At 41.8% G+C, this 25,177-nt stretch overlaps 2 pseudogenes and 2 gene segments (V, D, J or C); all 4 read right to left on the bottom strand.

Moving 5' to 3' along the window:
* Positions 1-2,852: 2,852 nt before the first annotated feature.
* LOC118237679 lies at positions 2,853-3,806 on the bottom strand (annotated as a pseudogene).
* Positions 3,807-8,184: 4,378 nt separating this feature from the next.
* LOC113838243 lies at positions 8,185-8,739 on the bottom strand (annotated as a pseudogene).
* Positions 8,740-13,674: 4,935 nt separating this feature from the next.
* On the bottom strand, positions 13,675-14,120 carry LOC113838242. The segment is given in 2 exon segments: positions 13,675-13,994; positions 14,075-14,120. Coding segments are annotated over 2 exon segments (366 nt in total).
* A 2,948-nt stretch (positions 14,121-17,068) lies between these two features.
* Positions 17,069-17,538, bottom strand: LOC113838238. The segment is given in 2 exon segments: positions 17,069-17,385; positions 17,493-17,538. Coding segments are annotated over 2 exon segments (363 nt in total).
* Between the last annotated feature and the right edge of the window lie 7,639 nt (positions 17,539-25,177).

The following is a 25,177-nucleotide window of genomic DNA, read 5'->3' as shown; positions in this document are numbered from 1 at the left end:
GCAGGTATAAATATTCAGTTCTTGAGATAAGTGTGTGTTTTATCTTGGAATACACTCATTCTTTGAGAGGCTCCTAAGCAGACCTAATACAAGCACAGGGGTCTGTGGATGTTTGTCATCAACAGTGGCTGCTCTGAAGGCCAGCACTTCCCAGCAGAGCTGTCTTCTCCTTCTTTGCACTCTCATTTGTAAGCATGTAGCTCACCGGAGTGTTCTTATCTATGACAGCATGATAGAGGCTGAGGTTACTGTTTCAAAACATGGTTTCAGAAATGTTTGTTAAAAGTTTACTGCATTTATATAAGATATGTTATGACAACAGTAGTTTTTTGTTTTTGTTTTGTTTTGATTTTGGTTTTTCAAGATAGGATTTAACTGTGAGTTTTGGAACCTATCCTGGCACGCTCTGTAGATGAGGCTGGCTTCAACCTGACAGAGATCTGCCTGCCTCTGCCTAGGAGTGCTGGGATTAAAGGTGAGCACCACCAATGCCTGGGCTCTGATGTCTTACTTTGGGCAGCTGCCAGCAGAAAAAGGAGCCTCCACACCCACTCCATGCTGTAGGAGTTTGGGGATCTGTAGTTTTCTGAGACTAATCAGGCTCTCCCTTGCTGGGTGAGGGAGATGAGCCTCAGATTTCTACTCTAAATGTTTTTGCATAGAGCACATTTGAATATTACCAGGCCCTAAACAAAACTGAATGCAAATCTAATATACAAGGCTCCAAGACTCCAGGTGGCTAACCCATGTCTTCCAGCATCTGGTGTTTATGATTTCACACTGGCTCTGTTGACCCCCAAGGCTTCTGTTTATGCTGGGTCTGCACAGGGACATCTCCACCTGGGCATCTCACAGTCTCACTGCTTGATTCCATTCAACAGGGCAGCAGTGGCCTTTGTCTTCTATTCATCACGTCCCCGTCCTATTGAGATTCAGCAACCTTAACCTTTCCAATGGAGACGGTGTCTGCACACTGAGACCTCTGCATTTCCCCTTTCCTGACTCACATCACTTCTAAATGTGAGCTATTCTTGGACTCTGTGGTCCTCTGCACTCCAATGTCAGTGTCTGCCAGTATTGATGAAGAGATTGGAAATAAGGTTCATTTGTATTCAAAACTATGAATTCTGTGCTCTCACCATCAGTCACAGACACTATGAGAACAGTGAACGTCACCATCGGTCACAGACACTATGAGAACAGTGAACGTCACCATCGGTCACACACACTATGAGAACAGTGAACATCACCATCGGTCACACACACTATGAGAACAGTGAACGTCACCATCAGTCACACACACTATGAGAACAGTGAACGTCACCATCGGTCACACACACTATGAGAACAGTGAACATCACCATCGGTCACACACACTATGAGAACAGTGAACATCACCATCAGTCACACACACAATGAGCCACATGCCCAGTTGCCTTTCCTTAAACCCTGTGACTGTCACTTCTGAGAACAGCCTTGAGCAGAGAAGCAGTCCTGGACACACCTACTTTAATGGAGCTCCTGTGAGGAGATTGGGGCTCAAAGGTCCGAGATGGGCTATGAGCCTGAGGCTATGAGATGAGGCTGCTCTCAGTGGTTGAGTCTGCAGAGGAGACAAGAGGGGAGAACACTGCATGTCAACCTTGCCTCATGGACAGGATGATTCACCCTGAGTTTCCTAGAGGAAATAGAGGCACAGTCCTCAGGGGTATGTTCTTTTTATATACTTTATTTGTTCTTTTCAATTTCATTTAACATTCCAACCACATTTTTTCACTCCCACACCTCCTCCTACCCCATCCTCATCCCCCCAGATCATCCTCAGTCCACTCTCCTCACGGGTAAGGGCTCTCATGGGGATCAACAAATTCTGACACATTGGTTTGGGGCAGAGCCATGCCCTTCTACAATGCATTAAGGCTGAGCTTGGAATCCCACCATGGTGACTGGGCTCCAACAAGCCAGCTCATGTACCAGGATTCTATCATGATTCTAATGTGCTCCTGTTGCCACTGAGCATGGCACCCACCATAGGGAATGGCCTCTAAGGAGCTGGTTCATATACCAGGTTGGTATCATTGTCCTACTGCCAGGAGACCGTCTGATAGTTCAGGCTTCCCAACTGTCTCCCATTTACAGAGGGCCTAGCTTTGTCACCTGGCGTCTCTACAGTTGTAGGTTTAGAGTTCATTGGTTTTCACAAGCTTGGCTCAGCTGTCTCTGTGGATATCTCCATCATGATCTTGACCTCTTTGCTCATATTTTCCCTCCTACCTCTCTTCAGCTGGATTCCCAGAGCTTGGCCTGGTTCTTGGTTATGGATCTCTGTGCCTGGTTCCATCAATTACTGGATGAAGGCTCTATGGTGACAGTTGGGTTATTCAGCAATCTGGTTACAGGGGTAGGCAATTTCTGGCATCCTCTCCACTATTGCTAGGAGTCTTAGCTGAGGAAACCCTGGTGAAATCTTGGGAAGAACTCTGGCACCAGTTTCTCCCTAACCCCATAGTGGCTCTCTCTACTAAGATATCTCTTCCCTTGCTCTTTACTGCATACCTTCCCGCTTCCTTGTCCACGCTGCTCCCTCATGTCCTCATCCTCCCTCCCTTCTCCCTAACCACCCTCCCCCATCCCCAGTTCACCCATAGATCTCACCTAATTTCCCTTCTGGGATACTTTCTTGATCCCAACCTATTTGCCTGCTCCCACACAAATGGGACACGAGGAGGATCATACTGTCCTGACCCTGCTCTGTGAAAATGAAGATGACCAACTCTCCTCTGTACATAGTCAAAGCTGCACCGTCCTTCCATGCCCACTCTGCACTATCGACCCCCTTATCACACTGTGTCTCATTCCCTAGGCATCCCTTCAACTGATTTGTGTGAGGAGGATGGGATGAGCTGTAACACAGAGATGTTACTGAGAGCAGAGTGTGCGAGCAATCAAAGTGGAATCAGATTTTTATGTGAAAACTAATGCCATGTGAGATCAGCAGAGTTCCAATAAGTTGTTTTCATCAAAACATATTCCTAAACACAAAGAGATGGTTCAGCTGGTAAAGACTTTGTCCACATTCAAAATGATAAGAAATATTACTGTACAACCTGTCCTGAGAATCACAGTGAGACACAAACAAATGTTACTTTACATAAACATGGCATTTCAACATCAGAGAGAGAAAAGACCCCTGTCCTTCTCTCTGCATGGAGGAAAAGTGGAAAGCAAAGGCAGAGGAAACCAGGTGTTTTTCTTTCCCTGCTCTAAAGACTTCCAGTACCTGTGCTTCCTTAGGCCTGAGCGCCCCCTGCTGGCCAAGAGGTCCAATGCAGGGAGGTTTTTGTGTGGGCTCATGCTGAAGTCCCCTCACTGTGTCTCTTGCACAGTAATATGTGGCTGTGTCCTCAGTGGTCACAGAGTTCAGCTGCAGGAAGAACTGGTTCTTGGCTGTGTCTCTGGTGATGGAGATGCGGCTCTTGAGGGATGGGTTGTAACCAGTGCCACCATCATAATTTATGTACCCCATCCACTCCAGCTTGTTCCCTGGGAACTGCCTGATCCAGGTTCACAAGTAATCACTGGTGATGGAGTAACCAGTGACAGAGCAAGTGAGGGACAGCGACTGTGAGGGCTTCACCAGGCCAGGTCCTGACTCCTGAAGCTGGATCTGGGACAGGACACCTGCAGACAGGAAGAGTCAATTCTGTCAATCACATGTTGTCACATCCCCTCGTGGACACATGTATGAAATGGTCACACTCACCAGGAAGGGCTGTCACCAGGTACAGAAGACCCAACAGTCTCATCTTCTAGGCTACACCCCCTTTTCTCAGAGGTCAGCCTCCTGTGAGAGAGCTGTGAGCTCCCACAGCTCAGGAGGGGATTTAACTTAGAGCTAGAAGATGAATTTGCATGTGGGGAGTCAGCCTTGTCTTTATATGAGGAAGGTGGATTCCACTCCATTCCCTTATTACAATATGGCCATCATTGCCTCTGACTTCCTACAGTGTGAGTCTGAAAGAGAGAGCATGGTGACTGCAGGGATCACAGGAAACACATCTTGGCAGGACGCCACCTCCACTCCCTAGGCCAACCTCTCACCAAATTCTTCTTCTCCTGATTTTTTGAGTTTCTTAATGCATTTATTTCTTAATATTTTATATATTTATTTTTAATTAATTAATTTATTTTTTACATTCCAACCCCAGGTCCCCCTCTCTCTTAACATCATGGTCCTCCACTGCCCCCCATCTCCCATCTTCCCCTAGAGCGGGTAAAGACTCCCATTGGAATTCTAATAATTTTGTCCCATCATCTTGTTGAGGCAGGACCTCAGCACCTCCCCACCACCCCATATGTCTGTGTCTAGACCACGCAAGGTATCTCTCCATATCTAATGGGTTCCATGACGTCATTGCATTAGAGTTAGATCTTGAACCCACGCCTGTGGCCTCATATATTGTCCCAGATGGACCATTATCACCTATATTAAGGGAGTCTAGATGGATCTCACACAGGTTTTCCATTTGTCAGACCAAAGTCAGTAATCTCTCACTAGCTTGGGTCTGTTGATTCTGTAGATTTCCCCACCATGGTCTTGACTCCTCTGTTTGTAATTTGGGTCCACCCTCACTTTGACTGTACTCCAGGAGCTCAGCCCAGTGTTTGGTGGGGGTTTCTGCATCTGCTTTCATCTGTTTCTGCAGACGGTTCTAACTTCTCTGGGGTTGTGGATTGTAGGCTGTGTATCTTTTGCTTTATGTCTGGTATCCACTTATGACTAAGTACATACAGCATTTTTCTAAGTACATACACACTCAGGATGTGTTTTTCTAGTTCTGTTCATTTGACTTCATTGTTTCTGACAGCTGAGTAGAATTCCATTATGTAAATTTACCACATTTAGTTTGTCCAGTTTTTGGTTGAGAGGCATCCAGTTTGTTTCCAAGTTCTGGATTTTATAAAAAATTCTGCTAGGAATGTAGTTAATGCTCCTGTATTTTTAAGGTGTCATGTCACTGCTAACCATTTTTTCACACTGAGGTTACTGAGTTTTTCATTTCTGATTAGGAAGTCCACACTGCTCATGTTTTTCTTCCCTTTTCCACCCATGTGATGTGATTCCGTATATCCCAGAAAGTCAGCTCACTGTCATCTTGTTGTAGCACAGGGTCCACACCCACTGTTTGCTCCATCAGGCTGTGGAATGTAGAGGAAACACCAGCTGATGGAAGCAGCTGCATCCCACACTCCCTCCTCCTGACTCAACTCACAAGGCTTCCCCATCCTTATACACAAACTTACTGTTTTCTTTTTTTTACTAACAAGCTTTTAGTGAATAAAATACAATAAAGTGCAATGAAGTCAAAGAAAAACTAACACGTTGGAACCAGAAAAAACAAACAAATATAATCTGAAGGAAAAGAGCCCAAGAAAAGTCACAAGAAACAGGTGTGGATGCAGAGACGACCTGAATCCCATAAAAACACAAAATTAGAAGCTGTAGTATATAGTCAAAGAAAATGCGGGATAAAATAATAAATAAATAAATAAATAAATGTCAGTAAAACTATGTGATATTATGAGACAGGGAAACCCCAAATGCATTTGAATGAGTTCCCGATGACATCAGGAGATGGACCCCAGCCTGTGCTGAGTGTGTTTCCTTTCCTCAGTTAGACTCCCTTAGAGGAATCTCATTTTTCATTTCAATATATTATAATTGGAGACAGGTTCTGGTTACATGTAAACTTCTCCTTCCTGCTCTAGAACCCTATATGCTGTTGACCATGCAGGTCCAGTTTTCCAGCAGAGAAATTTATTCCACTATGAGATACAATGTCTTCATGATGATGGTGAGAGTCTTTGAACTGGGTCATTTCTGTTATTGTAGCATTCCCAGCAGAGTGCCACAGATACTAGGAACTAACTGATCTTGTACCCTTCTAAGGAAGGGTTCTAACTGCCATAGGAGCTGGTCTCCTGGGCCTTTTATGTGGTTAACTGAGGAATAAACTCTGTGTAGAATCAGGAAACACCTTTGCTGGCCTCTCTGCACCAGTTCCTCAGGCTCTGCATGAATAATTTATTTAGGTTTTCCTTTTGGATGACTCATGCATGGATATCTAACAATGTTAGTGATCATACAAACGTGATGTCATTTGAAAATCATAACACTAAACATCACACTCTGTCTCGCTGTGTTCATTTGACAGAACATAGTCTCCAATAGGTTAAACTCATTCCCATGTTGGATTGCTCTGAAATGTTCATGGACAGATTTATAATGTCTCCACATGGCGCGAAGGTCAGGAAGGTTGTCCTAGGAATCTTCTGTGACTGTGAGGCATCAGGGAAGCCACCATGTGGAGTTCTGTAGAGGATGAAACCTGTGCAGCTCCTTGAGAAATCCATTCTGTCCCCATAGAAGTCAGCCCTAGGAACCTTGCATGAGTCCAGCTAGTTCACATCTAACAAAAACACAACATTCACGTTACTTTTAATATTTCTGTTGACTGTTCCCTAGAATTCACAGATAAAGGAATCCCTCTTTCCTTTCTGTCCTAACTCTGTGGTTTATATTAGAGCAATACTGTTAATGATGGTGTTGACATTTTACTTTGCAAAGACTGGAGACGGAGGGCACTATGCCTTGGAGGACAAGGAGATTCTGTCCACCTTTACCTGGTGCAGGAGACACCTCCTGAGTATCATGTGATCTGATGGAATAGGCCCAGAGGATAAAGACTAATAATGATGAACTTTAAGAAGAAATTCTAGGAGGAAAATAAATACACAGGCAGGAAAACAGACAACCAAATCAACTCTCAAACTGAGAGTGCTCATGTTTGTTCGAGGAGCCAGGCCACATGGAAAAAGAAAGTGAATTTGCTAGCAACAGGGTTTGGTTTGACAGCTTGTTGACTTTATAGGAGTTAAAAAATTTTTTTAAAAGCCAGAGAATCCCACTTTGAAGTTGTTTTTGTTATTGTTGTCTTAATATAGTCAGATTGTTGCCATGATATCAAGACAGAATTATTTGTGTTCCTTATATTCAGTGTTTGTAAAGTCAAGGTTTATGTGCATTCTCCTAGGTAAAAAACAAAACAAAAACAAAAAGCATTTGTAGAGAGAAATGATTGGATTCAGACATGTCAGAATTACAGTAAAGCAAAGATCAAGAGATGTCTTAAGTGGTCCTTGTTGCCTCTTAGAATAGAAATACTATGTGTGGGAGGGGTATTGTGGGCCATACAAGCATGTCCAATAGATGTCAATCAGTGTCAATCTATACCCTGTGTCAAAGACTATCCATTTTCATGAAACAGGGGAGAGAGTATGCTGGACTCCTGATGACATGAACTCATCTCTTACATTGTCAGCTTGGAATCCCACAAATCTGGTCCCAGTGTCATCTGAGCAGGAGCTCAAAGTAGCAAACGCCACACCCTGAGGACTCCACAGGGTGACAATCATCTCCTTCTGTAATATTAAAACAATAAGAAATTTGATTATTACTACCACAAACATTTCAATTAGACTTACTTATAAATAAATGTCTAAAATTAGATTCATGAGGAAAGGTAACATGACTCCCAAAAACCTATGGGAACAACTTCAAACAATGTACTTAGCGTGACAATAGGTACAGCAAACTGAGTTTTGAATAGGGGTTTTATTTGCCCAGATATTGTTGATCTGCATTTTACTGTACAAATTCACATAGTAGTTTATTCCCAGCTACAAAAACAAAAGTTCTATCATTACAAGGATGAAATTTCCAACATCCATTGTGTAAAAATGTGAATTATCTGCACCACATTAGAGCACTAACACATGGGGAGCTGGGAAAAAAAGTACAGGTCCTGTTTCTCATCTTTGTGGGGTAATAAAATTCATTCATTGAAGTACTCCATTCCACCCCTCATGATGGGAAACAAATACAAAATTGTTTAGATTATTTAAATTTCTCTGAGATTTCTGGAACCTATCATCACCAAGTCTGAAAATTAGAGACTTGAAAGAAAAACATTGAGAGTTTTATTTTATGTGTATTTTACATTACAGCAAGTGGCAGATGAGTATCTTAGTTGCTGCAAGTAGTCATAATTATATGCTTATTACAAAATAAGCAAATATTAATTGTCACAAATAAGATGTAGCAAATGGTCCATAGGATGTTAATTAAACAGCATGGGAAACCACGTATTCTAAAATGAAGTTGAAATAGGCTTGTTTGTCTGGAAACTCATGGACACACACATATGTAATGAGAACATCCAGGTTTTGTGAGTAGTAATAAGTGGCTGTGTTCTCGATTCTCAGGTTGTTCATTTGCAGGTAGACCATGCTTCGAGAATCATCTCTGGAGATGGTGAATCTGCCTTTCACCGAATCCACGTATAGGTTGCATAATTATTAGGTTTAGTGCCTATGCTAGCAACGCACTCCAGCCCCTTCCCTGGAGACTGGCGGATCCAGTTCAAGGCAGTATTACTGAAGGTGAATCCAGAGGCCGCACAGGAGAGTTTCAGTGACCCTGCAGGCTTCACCAATCCTCCACCAGACTCAACCAGCTGCACCTCACAGTGGACACCTGCAAACAGAGAGGAACCTGATGAAGAAACTGTCACAAAGTCTACTGTCTCTCTCACTCATGTCTCCTCACACACTCAGTATCCTGTGTTATCTACCTTTTAAAAGAGCAACAAAGAAAACCCAGTGCAGCCCCAACCCCATGTTGATTGTCGTGTTTTCAGTGCTGATCTCTGAATGGAAAGACAGGGCTAGAGTCCTTTGCCTGACCTGCGGGGTGAGGCCAGGGATGGTTTTTATGAGCAGAGGGGGCTGTATTTGCATATCTTCTTGCTATATCTTATTCATTGGTGTGTGTGAGCCTTACAGGCAGCAGGTAATGGTGCAAATTTCTGAAAGAAAATGAACCAATGAGGATGATGTTTTCAGTAAAATATTATTCATTATTTTTTTATAAAAGATTCAACATCCTTAACTTATTTTTTCTTTTTATACGAGAACTCTTCACTGCTTATCTTATCAGATATTATACATTAAGTTCATAGAAGTTTAAAAATTAAAACTTACAATTTGAAAATTCAAGGGTGTCCAATGTAAAATGAATCCATAGTGAAGTATACATTAAATTAATGTAATGACACTGGGCTTGGACAGCATGGTGAGAAAGTTTAGCCTGCACAAGACACAAGTTTTATCCTCATTATAGAATACATATACATATATAAGTACATACATATGAATAATATATATTAAATAAACATTATTAGTATAGAGGCTCATCCATGTAAAATACTAAGCATATCACAAACCACTTTTATATATATGCCACATATTTGTGTTTGTGGTTTGTTAGTTAACATCCTTGGCAATTGTGCCATTAATTTCCTTAAAACTAAATATAGGATCCCTGTCTCTGGTTACAACAGGACAGAGAGGAGTTTGTTATCTTGTCTGTAGTGCTATGGTTTATGTCTTCCTATCTCTCCAATCCCCTGAGGATGTAGGACTTTCTTGGTGGTTGTGGGTTCAGTCTCAAGTGGCCCCCTAAAATAGTTACCCTGTATTAGAAAGGAGAGTGGGAAGTAATTGTTTTTTGGATTATTTAATTCAACAAATATATAAACATCATTATGGCTAAGAAGAGTTCTTATGGACTATGACATGATTGTTTCTGGGGCACTTGCAGGAAAGTAACTTCATTTAAAGCAACCATATGCAGTGAGCTGTTGATCTGAAGTCACTTCTGCTTTGTCTCCTTTGGTGACCAAATCATTTCTCTTACAAGGTTTCATTCATTTAGCATGGTTTTATGTGGGTAAGCAAAGGAAGACACTCCAGACAGATGTGGTGTCTCTCTCCCTCCGCTGCTGCTTGCTGTTCTGACTTTGAACCTGTTCTGTGGTGCTCTGAATGGCTGAGGTGTGGTCACCCCCCACTACTCTGTGCTCCAAAATCATCTGGTTGATCTGTTATGGGAGTTGCTTCTTATCTGGAGTATGGCAGATCTATAGGATCCATCCAAGCCTGGAATGTTGACATTAGATTCTGCTGCATGGTCTTTGTTCATTTCTATGCCCTTTTCACAGTTAGATGGTGTCATCTCAGTGGGTTTCTTATCACAAGAACTGCTGGATGATATTCACACACAGTTTCTCATAGTCATGATCTAGTAATATTACTTGCAGCAGTCTAGAACAAACATAAATTCACATAAAACTAAGCATGGATGTTTGAATTGGCATCATCACAATTCTTAGAAATTGTAGGTGTGTAAAATATTATATTGGTTCCAAAACTACAGGTAGAAGTGTAAAATGAAATGATCACACTTTGATATCAGCTGTGATGAGGGCAAAGCATTAGGGGGAATTTCAGTTGATGTTTCCCCAGCATGATTTCAGGGTCCTAGTGCTCAGCTGTTCTATAGAAAGAACCTTGTTGGAACACAGACCCTTGATGATCCAGGACTGTGCATTGTATGAAGAGATGACAAAAACAAATTTTCTTTTCTGAACATTTATCTCTCACTCCAAAATAAAATAGAAATTTTCAGCTTCATAAACTTGCAGTTTTAAATCGCTTTTTTCCCTGTTTATTTGCTATGGGAATTGTGTCACAGGTTCCCTGGCAATCTTAGAGGAACATTTTAGTCTGAGAGATATGTTTTTCACTGGGGATGGACATAACTAAGAGAGAAAAGGCTGAGCAGAGGAGTGTGTGGTCCTTCTGAGTGAGGACAGGAGTGACAGAGTGTGTTAGTGGTGGCTGTTTTTTGACTCAGGTTCATTTTTGTTCCTTAATATTTCAGTATGGAATTTTTCATTTCTATAGAACAAAAAGAAATTTATAAGGTTTACTGTTTTTCAGACAATGTATTTTATCATATCCCCCATCAGACTCTTGTCAGATATTTGTCACCTTTACCCAATCATCTTTAATCTCTCTCTCTCTCTCTCTCTCTCTCTCTCTCTCTCTCTCTCTCTCTCTCTCTCTCTCTCTCTCTCTCTCTGTCTCCCTGATTTGTGTAAGCCTCCCTCAATTACCAGACCATGAGGCAAAAACTTTCAAATGCACAGACAGATACAAATCCCCTAAACGTCTTATTTTCCACTGTTTCCCTAGTCTATTTTTTGTGTTGGATTTAAAGTCAACTGCAGACTGCTCCAGGAACTAGCTGCAGGTTTTCTCTCAAAAATCTGTATTATGGGAGAAGTTTAAATTGGCTCATGCCAGGTGGTCCTCCCTTATAAATTGCTCCAACTAATATCCACATGTCTCTAGCCCTAGAAGTTTCCTCAGAGCCTGGTAAGCCTGGACAGGGCCAGCATTCAACTCCTTTTGTGCCACCCAGTGGTTGGAACTCATCCACCCAACAGTCTTTGAGGTTCCAGCCCCTTCCTGTTGGAGTCTCAGGTGCTGCATGCAGACAGGGAGGGGAGCTCTAGTCTTGGGTGGGGTTTGAAGATCACTTCTCAGCTTCCATGCCTCTGAGAAGAAGACCTCAATGGTTTTCAACCTTATTATTTTATTTTATTCATGAATGATTCCCAAATAAATACCCAATGACCTTTATCTGGGCTTTTGTGGATTCTATTACAACTGACCATTACAACACCCAACAAAGATACCTCAGTGTCAGCAGGAAGTAATCACAGAGAAGATTACACATTGCTCCTAATCATTTGTTTGTTGATATAAAATCTGGGACATTAGGTTTCAAACCTGGGGCAAATGGCTGAGGTTTCTATTTGAAATATTACTTCAGAAAAAGGCCACCAGATTCCCCTGATTCCCTCTGTCCCTACCTGTTACAGGATCCTCCTGACTGGCTTCCAGTGAACGGTCTTCCCTCCCCCAGATGCTGGTCTCTATAAAATCCAACTGTTTTAGTTACCTGGCCCTTGTCATGTATCATTTGCGCCTCTTTGTTGCTTCACCACGGTCTACTCGCTCCTCTCCCCTTCTCTTTACCCCCCTGCTCACAAGGGTCCATTCTGGTGTGGCCTCTCCTCCACTGTGACTTCCCTAATCCAGGCACTGTCCTAACCAGATACCACTGAGTCTTTGTCTGAATCTCATGAGGGAAAATCCTCACCAATACTGCAGATCTCACTCAGCATTTGATCTTGAGTCATCACCAGAGTCATTTCTGCTAAAGTTATGTGTGACTACACAAAAACACAATTGTGCTTGTTTTGTATTTTCTTTGGCATAAGACCTACTGGGAAATGTATTTAATACAGCCAGTGACAATCCACTGAAGTACATTATTTTTCCTTTGCATGTAAGTACCAATTGCAGATAGTTTCTTGTTTAGAATTGAGTGTCCATGTCAATTTCCCCCTATTAGCATTAGAATCCCATGTGGCTTGAACCTCTACACGACCTAAAATTACTTCTAGCCTAGTGAGTCCTGTTGTGTCTGAAACAGACTCTATCCTTGGACTCATTCATCACATGTGGGTCTTAAAATATATTTCTACTCCTGAATCACTCCCTGAGTCTCTAGTCAAAAGTTTGCTTAAAGTCACATATTTATGACTGAGTGCACACATATCCTCCATGCTCTATACATTGTCAATTTGAGAGTCTCTATGATACCTGCCATGTGTTGCAAGAAGAAACTTCACTAATGTTAGTTGTGTGAGGCACAGATTAATGTGCAGAAATGGTCATGCCATTCAGAATAACTTTATTGTTGTATTTCTTTAGCATGGTTGTCCTCAAACTTCCAATTGCTACAGCCCTTTAATACAGTGCTCATGTTGGTGATCACCCGGAAATCAAATTATTTTATTGCTATTTCATAATTATAATTTTCCACTATGAGCCATGATGTAAATATCTGACATCCAAGACATCTGATATGTGACTCCTGTAAAAGAGTCCTACAACCCTGTGAAGGAGTTGTTCAATCCCCAACTTGGTTGACACACAGGTTGAAAATCACTGCTTCAGCAGAACATGTGATTTTGTCATAATCCCATGGCCTACCTTGTCAAAGATTCTAGAATATTCTAGTATTTTCAGGCATGGGCTACATTCACAGACTGGGCGTTAGTTTCAATCTCAGAAGCAGGTCACCATTGTAGGTCACAGGTATCTGTTAGGCTGATTCTCCTCTACCGCATGCAAAGTACCTTCTACTGCTATGAACTGTAGTCAGTAGGGCTGCAGTTTGTGAAGAGCAACCAGTTACCTGAGGTCTTAGCTTGATATATTTTGTGGTTCATGGAGTCACTTTGGCCAATGACTCATTTTGTAAAAGTTTATCTAGAATTATCGGTCTTCCCCACATCCAGGAGTTTACTGAACATGAATGTTACAATAATTCAGCATCTGCTGCCCTGTGGATTTCAGGCCTAAGACTGAGTGGAACAACAACCCTGATCTGCTTGGATCAGGGACCAGAAAACCTTATTCTTTAAAAACACAACAGACAGATTCTCATTTCTGAATATTTTTTAAAGCTGGCCTCATTTGTATAACAGGAAGCCAGGGATCTGAAACTCAGAGTAAAGAGGAAACCCCAGAGGCTAGCAGGAAAGTCTGCCAACTCCCAACCCCATCAATTGCAGGAGGAAGACAAAGAGCTGAGAACCAGCCTGAAATATTGTACAGCTGTGAGCCAAGGCTGTGTCATTGTGTTCTCCGAGCACAGTAGTATGTGGCAGTATCTGCAGTGTCCACACTGGTGATCTTGAGGGTTACCCGGTTGTTGGAGGTGTCCTTGGAGATTGTGAGCCGGCTCTTCAGGGATGGGTTGTACCTCTTGTCATCATCCCACCAAATGTGAGCCAGCCACTCCAGACCCTTCCCTGAGGGCTGGCGGATCCAGCCCACACCCATACCATATGTGCTCAGTGAAAACCCAGAGAAAGAGCAGGTCAGACTGAGAATCTGGGAAGGCTGAAACAGCCCAGGGCCAGACTCCTTCAGGGTAACCTGGGATAGGACATCTGTGGAGGAAAAAGTAGAAGGTAAGGTTGGCACAGAGTGAATTATGGGAGTCCATGCAATAGGAATCCATGGCACTCACATGCAGGCACAATCAGCAGCAGGAATGAAGAGGCAAACAGGGCCATGGCTGCACACCAGTGAGTGCCCAGGCCCAGCTTTGCCTTTTCAACCTATGCTTGGGTGGAGCCAGGAGAGATTTGCATTCCCTCACCAGGAGCTGACTCTGATGGAGGACTTAAATTATGGGTCTCAGGAGGAGCCAGTCTGTGATGAGGTACACAGAATGTCTCAGGGAAGTTTGATTCTGCTCACCATAGACAGGAGCCAACATGAGAAGACCCAGGTCCTCAGTAGGCAACACATCTAATGAGAACTGTGTGAATTCAGCAATGAACAGTATGTGTCATTTACAGGCTGGCAGTTATGCAGTCTATAATTGCATGGAAGAGAGTTGTATTTCATTGACTTACTAATCTGTCAATCTCCTGCCTCACATATTTGATATTCTATTCATTCAACATTGGCAGCTTCATGTTTCTACTGCCATTTATTTCTGAAAACTTTAAAAACAGCATCAACAGAAAACATAACCTGTAGCAGAGACATGGTCAGTTATCTCAATTCTCTCAGATGCTGAGCATCCTGGAGAAAGGGAAGAAGGACAGAGAATGATGAAAGTCACAGCTCACAGGGCCCAGGGATTTCTTCACAGGTTCAGTGATGTTAAAGAGCAATGCAGTCTGCTTTTTTCTTGTGAATATTGATGTTTAAAGCCAATAACTGCTAGCTCCAAGTTCTTGCAGTTTCTTCTGCACACTGGGCCGTGAGAGGAAGCCAGGGCTCACAGGAAGTGCTCTCTGGCCTTCTGTGCACCTTTTCAAGAATACCATTGGTTTCATTCCCCCTGATGGAACACTGACTCCCTGCAGCATGCTGGCTCCAGGCTGATGGTCAGAGCATCATGATGGCTCCCTTTATCCAGAACAAAGTCCTGTCTCAGAGCCAATCCATGACGTGGAAACGGGGAAGAAAAGACTTCAGAACTACATAATTTTCTGATAATTTCAGACTATGCTTTAAATTATTGTTGTTTGCTTCTGCTATTAGCATGATAATTACATAAGCAATGGTGATTTCCTGTGCCATGTGAAACAGTTCCTCTACTGAGCATTTAGCTGTTGCATTTTCCAGATATTGATCTCTCCTGTGTTAGATGTTTCAATATTTCTCATAATGTTAATCATGATGCTAAATGATTTCTGGTCTGAGGGGGCACAGATCGGTCACAGTCAGTGACATAGCTTAGAGACTTGGAATTAGATGTTTCTCTCCACATCTCACACAGGACAAGAGAATGGACATTTTTGTCTCTTGTGTCCTCTGTGATTCTATCTCTCTCTGGCATGAACTCACAGCCTAATTCAGAATTCAAATGTGTGTTTTCTCTTTAGGAGTGTACAGATATATTCACTGTACCATTCATAGGTTTATTAATTTAAATTCAAAACTGTTTGTTATTTAATTCTCTATCTTCATCAAGTTCTAGGTTTGTGTGAAATTCACTTCCGCAACAATTTCTGTGATCAGATACCTGACAATTACAGCATTCACAATGCTGGGGAGTCCCCGGCTCTCTACTTCCTAACGTAACTTCAGACACAAAGAAATCCATGCATCCCCTGTGCACACCCATGTTCCCCGGTCCCCGTCCTCATTCAACAGTGCTTCTCTAGGATTTATCTGTCCTTAACTCTCAGTGAGATGGAAATGTGATGTATGAGATAATTGTCTGTGTTTCTTTTCACTTTCAATCTCCTCCAGATGTATCCACACTGTGACATAGAAACTGCATGCTACATGTTGAGAGACAACATGGTATTTCATTGAAATGCCACACATGTACAGACATTCAACCATTGATGGTTTCTAGAGTAGAGTATCATAGACTATAGGGCAAGGACTACCTGTGCAAAAACTCTTGTAGAAATTCCAAAAATTTTTATTTTATGGAACACCAAAATGAGGCAAATTGATGAAACAAATACTGACTCTTTTCTTTTGGATCTTCAGACTGTTTCATCAAGTCCACTTACTATTTCCTTTCATTCTCTCTCTCTCTCTCTCTCTCTCTCTCTCTCTCTCTCTCTCTCTCTCTCTCCTCTACCTCCCTTTGTGTGCTATTTTAATGTCTTGTTGTTTTGTACAGTTGTGTACACATATTAGTGTGCTTGTGTGTATACACACATACAGAGGCAAGAGTTGTTATTGGCTGTCTTTCCCCTCTCACTTTATAACCCTTCTTTAATATAGTGTTTCTATCTGAACACGAAGTTCATCAATTCAGCACAAATGACCTGTCCCTAAGCTTTAATGACCAATCTCTTTGTCCCCCAGTGTTGAAACCATAGATACCATACTCATTCACATCTTTCAACAACTGAAGGGATCAGTTTAAACAAATTTCCACGATGTCAGAGATGAAAGTCATGCAGTAATAAACTGAGTTAGCTAAAAGCACAGCTGGGTCACATCTGGATTACAGCGCACAGTCCTCAGTTAGAGGAGAGGAGGGAAGGTTCAGGGAAGATTCCCGACCTGCTAGGGTTGATGGTAATGATCTCGGCCCCACCTTCCCCTTGGTTTTCACTTAAACACAAATTTATGAGTATTATAATCAAGAAATCCGAACAAGACTCTGCCTAGAGTAAGAAAGGACTCAGGAAAGTCCAGGAATTCCTCATCATGTGATTTCAGTGACTGTGTTAATGTCCTTTATGTCCTCATAGCTGTCGGTTTGCATCTTGTTATGGGGACTGTGCTTCATATTTTTAAAATAGTACAAAGAGAACATGTAATGTTTTGAGGACACTGTATCCCTTCACATCACACGTGGAGAGAGAATTTCCAGAAAACAGCAAGAAAAAGTGCAGCACAGACATCTGATGCAAGATTCATCTAACCCTGTCTGCATAATCTCCTGGGATGGATGTGTGTTCTGTGTGTGCTTTGCGCCCCCTGGTGGCGGTGAGCGGCCTCACAGTGAGGTTTATGTCTGGGTTCACACTGCGATCACTCACTGTGTGTCTCTAGCACAGTAATAAGTGGCAGTGTCCTCAGACTTCACACTGTTCATTTGCAGATACAGAGTGTTCTTGGCATTGTCTCTGGAGATGGTGAACCGGCCCTTCACGGAGGGTGCATACCTTGTGGTACTGCCACCTTCATTAATTTCTCCAACCCACGCCAGCCCCTTGCCGGGAGACTGGGGGAACCAGCTCATCCAGTAATCATTGAAGGTGAATCCAGAGGCTACACAGGAGAGTTTCAGGGACCCCCCTTGCTTCACAAGGCCACCCCCAGACTCCACCAGCTTCACTTCACAGTGGACACCTGCAAACACACAAAAAATCCTGGTCAAGAAATCATAACACATGTCCATTGTCCCTCAGATTAATGTCCACTCACACAGTCAGCATCTACTGCTCTCCATAAATTACCTTTTAAATGAGCAACAAGGAAAATGCAGCTCAGCCCCAACTCCATGCTGATCCCTGAGAGAAGTCTTGGGATCCACAGCTGAGCTCCTCTGTCTGAGCTGTGAGGTCAGGACTGGGCTGCTTTTCATGAGCACAGAGAGGGCCCATTTGCATGTCTTCCTGCTTTATAGCAAGCTCTGTCGTGGAGCCTGGAGATGGCAGGTCCTGTGTTATTTGTGAATGTGCTGGAGGAATCATATCACAATGTTAATCTTGGGGAAAACGTTATTAAATTAGATGAATTTCCAATAATCTCCTGATATCCCTTTGCATTGATGGATAAAGAGTATTAAGTTACATCATTTTCAATCATCTCCTATGATCCCTTTTACAAACAAAAGACTCATTTTAATATCAATTTCAACTCAATTCTGCGTTTCTGGGATTACAAACCTTAGTGACATTGCTTTCCCATGCTCATTTCTGTAGGAGTTGGCACTGCTGTGTGGACCTCATCCTTGATGAACATAAAATTCCCTGCAGAGCTATAGCTTTGTGTGCAGCTGCTTCCTGAGGTTGGAAACTCCCTTTCTGTATGGAGGTCATGTGACATGCCTGAATCCCAGCACTCAGCTAATCACATGCATGAACCTTTTCCAGGCAGTCTGCGTATTTCTTTTTTTATCATCTAATTTAGATTTCCTTTGCTGCACATTTGCCTATTTGTCCCCAGAAATGTGGAGTGACTGAGAAGCTGAAATTCAAGGCAGAGCCCAGCATTTTACTTCTCTGTGTCTGCAGGTGTCCCCATCAGAGCAGCAGCAGGGGGCAAGTGCCATTCAGGTGTCACCTCACCAGGAAGTAAATCCCTGATGGGTGAATCTCTGATTGGCAAAACTGGGACATCATACTCCAGAATGTCTTTTTCTTTTGCTGTTCTGTTTCATTTTTGCTGCTGCCATCTTTCTTTGATACTTGGCATAGTGTGAATGGGTCTGGGGAGATGCCCACTGCCTGAAATATATACAGTGTTCTCATGTGGAAACATCCCATTCTACTGGACAGTTTTACCTGTGCATTATTGTGAAGATGATTTCTTCTTAAGCAGCACTGTCTAACTGATAATAATAAAGTTAGTTTAAATAGACTAATGATGATTGAAATTAATACAAGGGAGCTTCGCACAGCGAGGGCCTGTGAGTTTCACCTCCACAGATGCATAGACTGTAGTTCAGGTTAATGATTAGGGAAAACACTTGAGTCCTTGGAAGCCAAGCTGTCTCAAATTTTTCCCATCTTAATGTTGAAAGATGCATTCACAGCTCTCTGTAAAAGATATTGGAATCCAAGATAGGAATATTTATGCTAGGAGATGGTATGAATTGACCATTTCCTTTAAAGCCTTCTCAATAGAAGGAAATCCTGCCTGGTGCAGGAAACCTAGTCAGATGCCCAGGGTTTCTCACATCATAGATGGTGGAGGAAAACATTCAACTGCCACTAACTAGCATGATTTCTAACTACACTCCAACTCCTTGTCTTCATACTTAAAAATATGTGTTGTTATCTCCATTCATCAAGAAAACTTGTCTTGGCAAAAGTTGGAGACAATTACAGAAAACCACAGCAGATCAAAATGCAGAGTTGTTAAGCCCAAGCCTCAACTGATACATCTACAACCCATCTTCTACATCATAGGCTTAGGGATTGTGGTAGAAGAGGACATAGAAAGAGTGTGTGCACCTTAGGAAGGGTAAGCCTGCTCTGAGATTGTGTCTCATAGACATATTAGAGAAGAAACATCTATCATGTCTACCTGACAAGGCTCTTGAAACATGAGCCAAACAAGAATGAAAACAGCAGACACACTAACATGGAAGGAGGAGTGTTTAACAGACCTCAGCTCTACTCAAAATTTTATAGACACTAAGCAGCCCAGAGCAGGAGAAACAGTCTTCAAGAGAATAGAGTATAACTCTAGGTTTGCCAATACCATAAAACCCTGAAAACATATTACAGAAACTGAAGTTGAATTTCATTATTTAGAAATACATAAATCACACACACAGAGAAATAAATATTAATAACTTAAAAAAGAATGAATTTGAAAGAAAACAGGAGTCTCCAAAGGAAGGTTGGTAGGGAGAAAAGGGAATAGGAAAATGAAGTATAGTATAATCTAAAAAGCTATTCATATTAATTGACAATGAAAACCCAACTCCTTGTTTCTTGAGTTTCCTTAATTGTCAGATAGACACAAAAATAGTACAAAATGCATGAATGATTGCCTAGGAAGAACAAAACCACACCCGGAAAATTCCCCTCAGGGCACATGCATTACACCCTAGAATTCTGGGGTGGTTCAGTAGGATCAAGAATTATAAATACTCCTTGTATTTGTAACATTAGTGAGGCAAGCCTGGGACTCATGATGCTGGTTTCCCACAAAATCTAAATCAAAAATTCCTCTAGAGACAATTCGACAAGACATATTACAGGAAGAGATAATTTTGGGCACTGAAAACAAATCTTCCACATCTTCTTTAAGGGTCCTCCTTGTTTACTAGCTTCTCTAGTGGTGTGGATTGTAGGCTGGTAATCCTCTACTCTATGTCTAAAATCCACATGAGTGAGGACATATCATGTTTGTCTTTTTGATTGGGTTACCTCGAACAGAATGGTTTCTTCTAGTTCCATACATTTTTCTGCAAATTTCAAGATTCCATTGTTTTTTCTGCTGAAAATGTACCACATTTTCTCTATCCATTCTTCGGTAGAGGGGCATCCAGGCTGTTTCCAGTTTCTGGCTATTACAAATAGTTGTGCTATGAACATTGTTGAACAGATGTCCTTGTTGAATGAATGTGCTTCTTTTGGGTATATGCCGAAGGGTGGAATTGCTGGATCTTTTGGCAGACTCATTCCCATTTTCCTGAGGAATCACCATACTGATTTCAAAGTGGCTGTACAAGTTGGCACTCCCACCAGCAGAGGAGAAGTGTCCCCCTTTCTCCACATCCTCTCCAGCACAGAGTGTCATTGTTGATTTCATTTAAGCCATTCTGGCTGGTGTAAGATGGTATCTCAGAGTTGTTTTGATTTGCATTTCCCTGATGGCTAAGGATGTTGAGCACTTTCTTATGTGTCTTTCGGGCATTTTTAGATTCCTTTATTGAGAATTGTCTATTTAGTTCTGTACCCCACTTTTTAATTGGATTGTTGGATGTTTTGGAGACTAGCTTCTTGAGTTCTTTGTAGATTTTGGAGATCATTCCTCTGTCAGATGTGGGATTGGTGAATATCATTTCCAGTCTGTGGGCTGCCATTTTTGTTTGCTGACTGTGTCCTTTGCCTTACAGAAGCTTCTCAGTTTCAGGAGATTCCATTTTTTCAATTGTTGATCTCAGTGTCTGTGCTACTGGTGTAATGTTCAGGAAGCGGTCTCCTGTACCAATTAATTCAAGGGTATTCACCACTTTGTCTTCTAATAGGGTTAGTGTGATTCCGTTTATGTTGAGGTCTTTGATCCATTTTGACTTAAGTTTTGTGCAGGCTTCTTCCCTGGGAACTGCCTGATCCAAGTCCATCTGTTACCACCGGTGATGAAGTTACTACTGGTAATGGAATCACCAGTGACAGATCAAGTGAGGGACAGCCACTGTGAGGGCTTCACCAGGCCAGGTCCTGACTCCTGAAGCTGGATCTGGGACAGGACACCTGCAGACAGGAAGAGTCAATTCTGTCAATCACATGTTGTCACATCCCCTCATGGACACATGTATGAAATGGTCACACTCACCAGGAAGGGCTGTCACCAGGTACAGAAGACCCAGCAGTCTCATCTTCTAGGCTACACCCCCTTTTCTCATAGGTCAGCCTCCTGTGAGAGAGATGTGAGCTCCCACAGCCCAGGAGGGGATTTAACTTAGAGCTAGAAGATGCATTTGCATGTGGGGAGTCAGCTTAGTCTTTATAAATGAGAAGGGTTCATACCACTCCATTTTCTTATTACAACATGGCCATTATTTTCTCTGACTTCCTACACTGTGAGTCTGGAAGAAGAGAGCTTTGGCACTCAAGGATCACAGGAAACACATCTTGACATGACATCCTCTTCCTATCGCAATATCCCCACCAAATTCTTCTCTCCTATATTTGAGTATTAGGTCAGTGCTAACTTTTTTTTAGCCTTTTGGTTTCCTGAGTTCCTTGTTTCTGATTAGGAAAACACACAGCTCAAGTTTTTCTTCCCTTCTCCACACATATGATGGGTTTCCATCTTTCTCATGAATTTTGCTCGCTGTCATCTTGTTGTAGCACAGGCTCCAACCTACTTCTCACTCCCTCCAGACAGTGGAATGTAGAGGAAACACCTGCTGATAGAGTCAGCTGCATCCCACACTCCCTCCTCCTCCTCAACTCCCAAGTCCTCCCCATCATTGCACACAACCTTGCTCTCTTTTGACAACAGACATCTATCTAGTGAATAATATTAAATCAACTAAAATGATATAAAACTTAATATGTTAGTACAAAACTAAACAAAACAAAAACTGAAGGGAAAGAGCCCAAGAAATGGCACAAGAAATAGGTATGGTTGTAGAGACCTCCGGATTTACATACTCAGCAATCCCATAAAAACACAAACTTACAAGCTGTACTATATAGTCAAAAGAACTGTAGGACAAAATAAGAGATAAATAAATAAATGTATAAAATGTCAATAAAGCCAGGTGGTCTCTTGAGACAGGGAACCTCCTGAATGCATTTGACTGGATTCCTGATGACATCAGCTAATGGACCTCAGCCTATGCTTAGGAGTGTTTGATTTCCTCGATTAGACTCCTTTAGAGAAATCTCATTTTTCATGTGAATAATGTTACAAATGGAAATAGCGTTTGGTTACATGTTGCACTTCTGTGCACTCTAGAACCCCAAGTGCTATCAAACCTTGCAGTTCCTACTTTTTCATTACAGAAATTGATTTTACTGTGAGATAAATTGTCTTCATGGTGGTTGAGAGAGCCTTTGAACTGGGTCATTTCTGTTATTGTAGCATTCCGAGGAGAGTGACATAGATGCCACGAACTAACTGACCTTGTATCCTTCTAGGGGAGGTTTCTAACTGTCATAGGAGATGGTTTCTTGGGGCTTGTCCTTGGTTAACTGAGAAAAATAAACTCTTGAGTAGAGTCAGGAAACGCCCTTGCTGGCCGCTATTCACCAGTTCCTCAGGCTCTGCATAACTCATTTATTTAGGTTTTCGTTTTGACTGTCTCAAGCAACAATATTTAACAAAGTTATTGATCACAAAAATTTAATGTCATTTGAAAATCATAATACTAAATATCAGATTTGTCACACTGTGTTGACTTTGACGGCACATGGTCTACAGTAGATTAAACTCATTCCCAGGGAGGGATTGCTCTGAAATGTTTGTAGACAAATTTGCAATGTCTCCACTCATGCACAGCTCAGGAAGGATGTCCTAGGAATCTTGTGTGACTAGGCATCAGGGCAGCTATAAGAAGGAGTTCTGTGCAGACTGGAAGCTTTACCTCCTCTTGAGAAATCCAGTGTGTCCCCACAAATGTCAGTCCTATTAAACTTGTATGAGTCCAGCAAGTTCATTTCTAACAACAACCCATTATTCATATCACTGGTAAAATTTCTGTTGAAGTATCCCTGAAATTCACAGATATGGGATCTTTCTTTCCTTTCTATCCTGACAGGAAGATTTCTATTTGAGCAAGAGAGTTCATGATGTCATAAACACTTTACCTTCCAAAGACTAGAGGGAACTATGCCTTTGAGGATAAAGGAATTTTGTTTACCCTTGCCTGTTGCAGGAAACAATCCTGAGTACCATGTTATCTGCTAGAAATGCCCCAGAGGTTAAGGAGGGTTAACGAGGAACTTTGAGAAGAAATTCCAGGAGGAAAATAAACACACTGGCAAGAAAACAGACAAACGAATCAGCTCTCAACCTGAGGATGCTCATGCTTGTGAGAGGAGACAGGTCACATGGGAAGGAAATTGGATTTGCTAGCAACAAGTTTGGTTTAGGCAGCTTGTTGACTTTATATGAGTAAAGATGTTTAAGTCAGAGAATCCACATTGGTGATTGTTCTTATTATTGTTCTCTTAATATAAATTGTCAGATTGTTGCCATGATATCAAGACAGAATTATTTCTGTTTTAGATATTCTCTTTTTGCACTGTCAAGGTGTATATACATTCTCCTAAGTAAAAAAGAATACAAAACCAAAATCAGTATTCTTAGACAGAAATAATCAGGTTCAGATATGTCAAAGTTATAATAAAGCATTGAATCAACAGAAGTCATAAGTGGCCCTTTCTGCCTCTTAGAAGAGAAATATTGTGTATGGGGGAGGTGTATTGTGCACCATACACCAATGTCCAGTAAATGTCAATCAATATCAATCTAGAACCTGCATCAAGAGATTCCAATTTCAGGGAACAGGGGAATGATTACCTAGGGCTCCTAATGGCATGAACTCTTCTCTTACACTGCCAGCTTGGAAACACATGGTTCTGGCCCCAATGTTATCTGAACAAGAGCACAAAGTAGCAAATCCCACACCCTGAGGACTCCATAGCATGACATTCAGCACCATGTCTAACATGAAAACAATAAGAAACTTAACTACAACTTACAAAAACAATTCAATTAGAATTACTTATAAATAAATGTCTAAAATTAGATTCATGAGGAAAGGTAAAATGAGTCCCCACAACTTGAAACTAAGTATTTGGTGTTATATCAATCAGGTATAGAAAGCTGAATTTTGAAAAGGGTTTTTCTTTGCCCTCATATTGTTGGGTTGTATTTTACTGTTCAAATTCATATAAGAGTATATTCAAAAGGTCCAGGCTCTTGGATTTAAAGGATGTTTGTATCCTAATGTACTGACACAGCTAGTCTTTGTTTTAGTTTCATTAAAGAAGCATGTCAATGGAGGTGGTCGCTGATAAAGTTGTGTGATGGGGAATGTACTACTGTGTATGTTTATCTTATTGATTCTTAAATAAAATACTGTTTGGCCAATGAGACAGAAAGTTAGACGGAAGTAGGAGTGAAAGAGGATTCTGGGAAATGTAGTAGAGAAGCTAATCCAGGCAGGAAGTGACATAGCAAGGAGACTCGTATTTAAGCGAAAGAGAAACAGGAAGGGCCCTCTTTTCCCCTCGGCTCCTGCTTCAGCGGCACGATGTGTTCACCAGCTAGAAGGGAGCCCAATAAGGTGTCCGATAAGATAAGTCTTATAAAATATATAGATGTATGATAATTGAGACTGAGCTAACAGATGAGAATCCTAGTCATTGGCCAAGCATCATTGAATCTAATACAAGTCTCTCTGTGTATTTTTTTGGGCCTAACTCGGGCAGGCGGCTGTCGTAAAGCTCACACGTTGCAATGGGGCTCAGGCAGCTTTTGGTGGAAAGATTTATCATAACAGATGTGGTCAAGCATGGTGCATTGTAGGGCTCATCTGGAATCAGCATCACATAATTCTCAGACATCCTTTGCTTTGGAAAAGTTGACAAAGGCTCTATTGTATTATGAGGAGAAGACAGTCAAAGGGACACTCAGATTGAATATTTCTGAGCAAGTCCCTAGGCTGATCTTCTCTATCATCTTAGCCCCAAGGCAGCTTCCTGCTCCTCCAGGGTTTCTGACACTC

This window comes from Cricetulus griseus, chromosome 5, assembly GCF_003668045.3.
Source record: "Cricetulus griseus strain 17A/GY chromosome 5, alternate assembly CriGri-PICRH-1.0, whole genome shotgun sequence".
Lineage (NCBI taxonomy): Eukaryota > Metazoa > Chordata > Mammalia > Rodentia > Cricetidae > Cricetulus > Cricetulus griseus.
The sequence above is the reverse complement of the archived record's forward strand: the minus strand, read 5'-3'. Positions and strand labels throughout refer to the sequence as shown.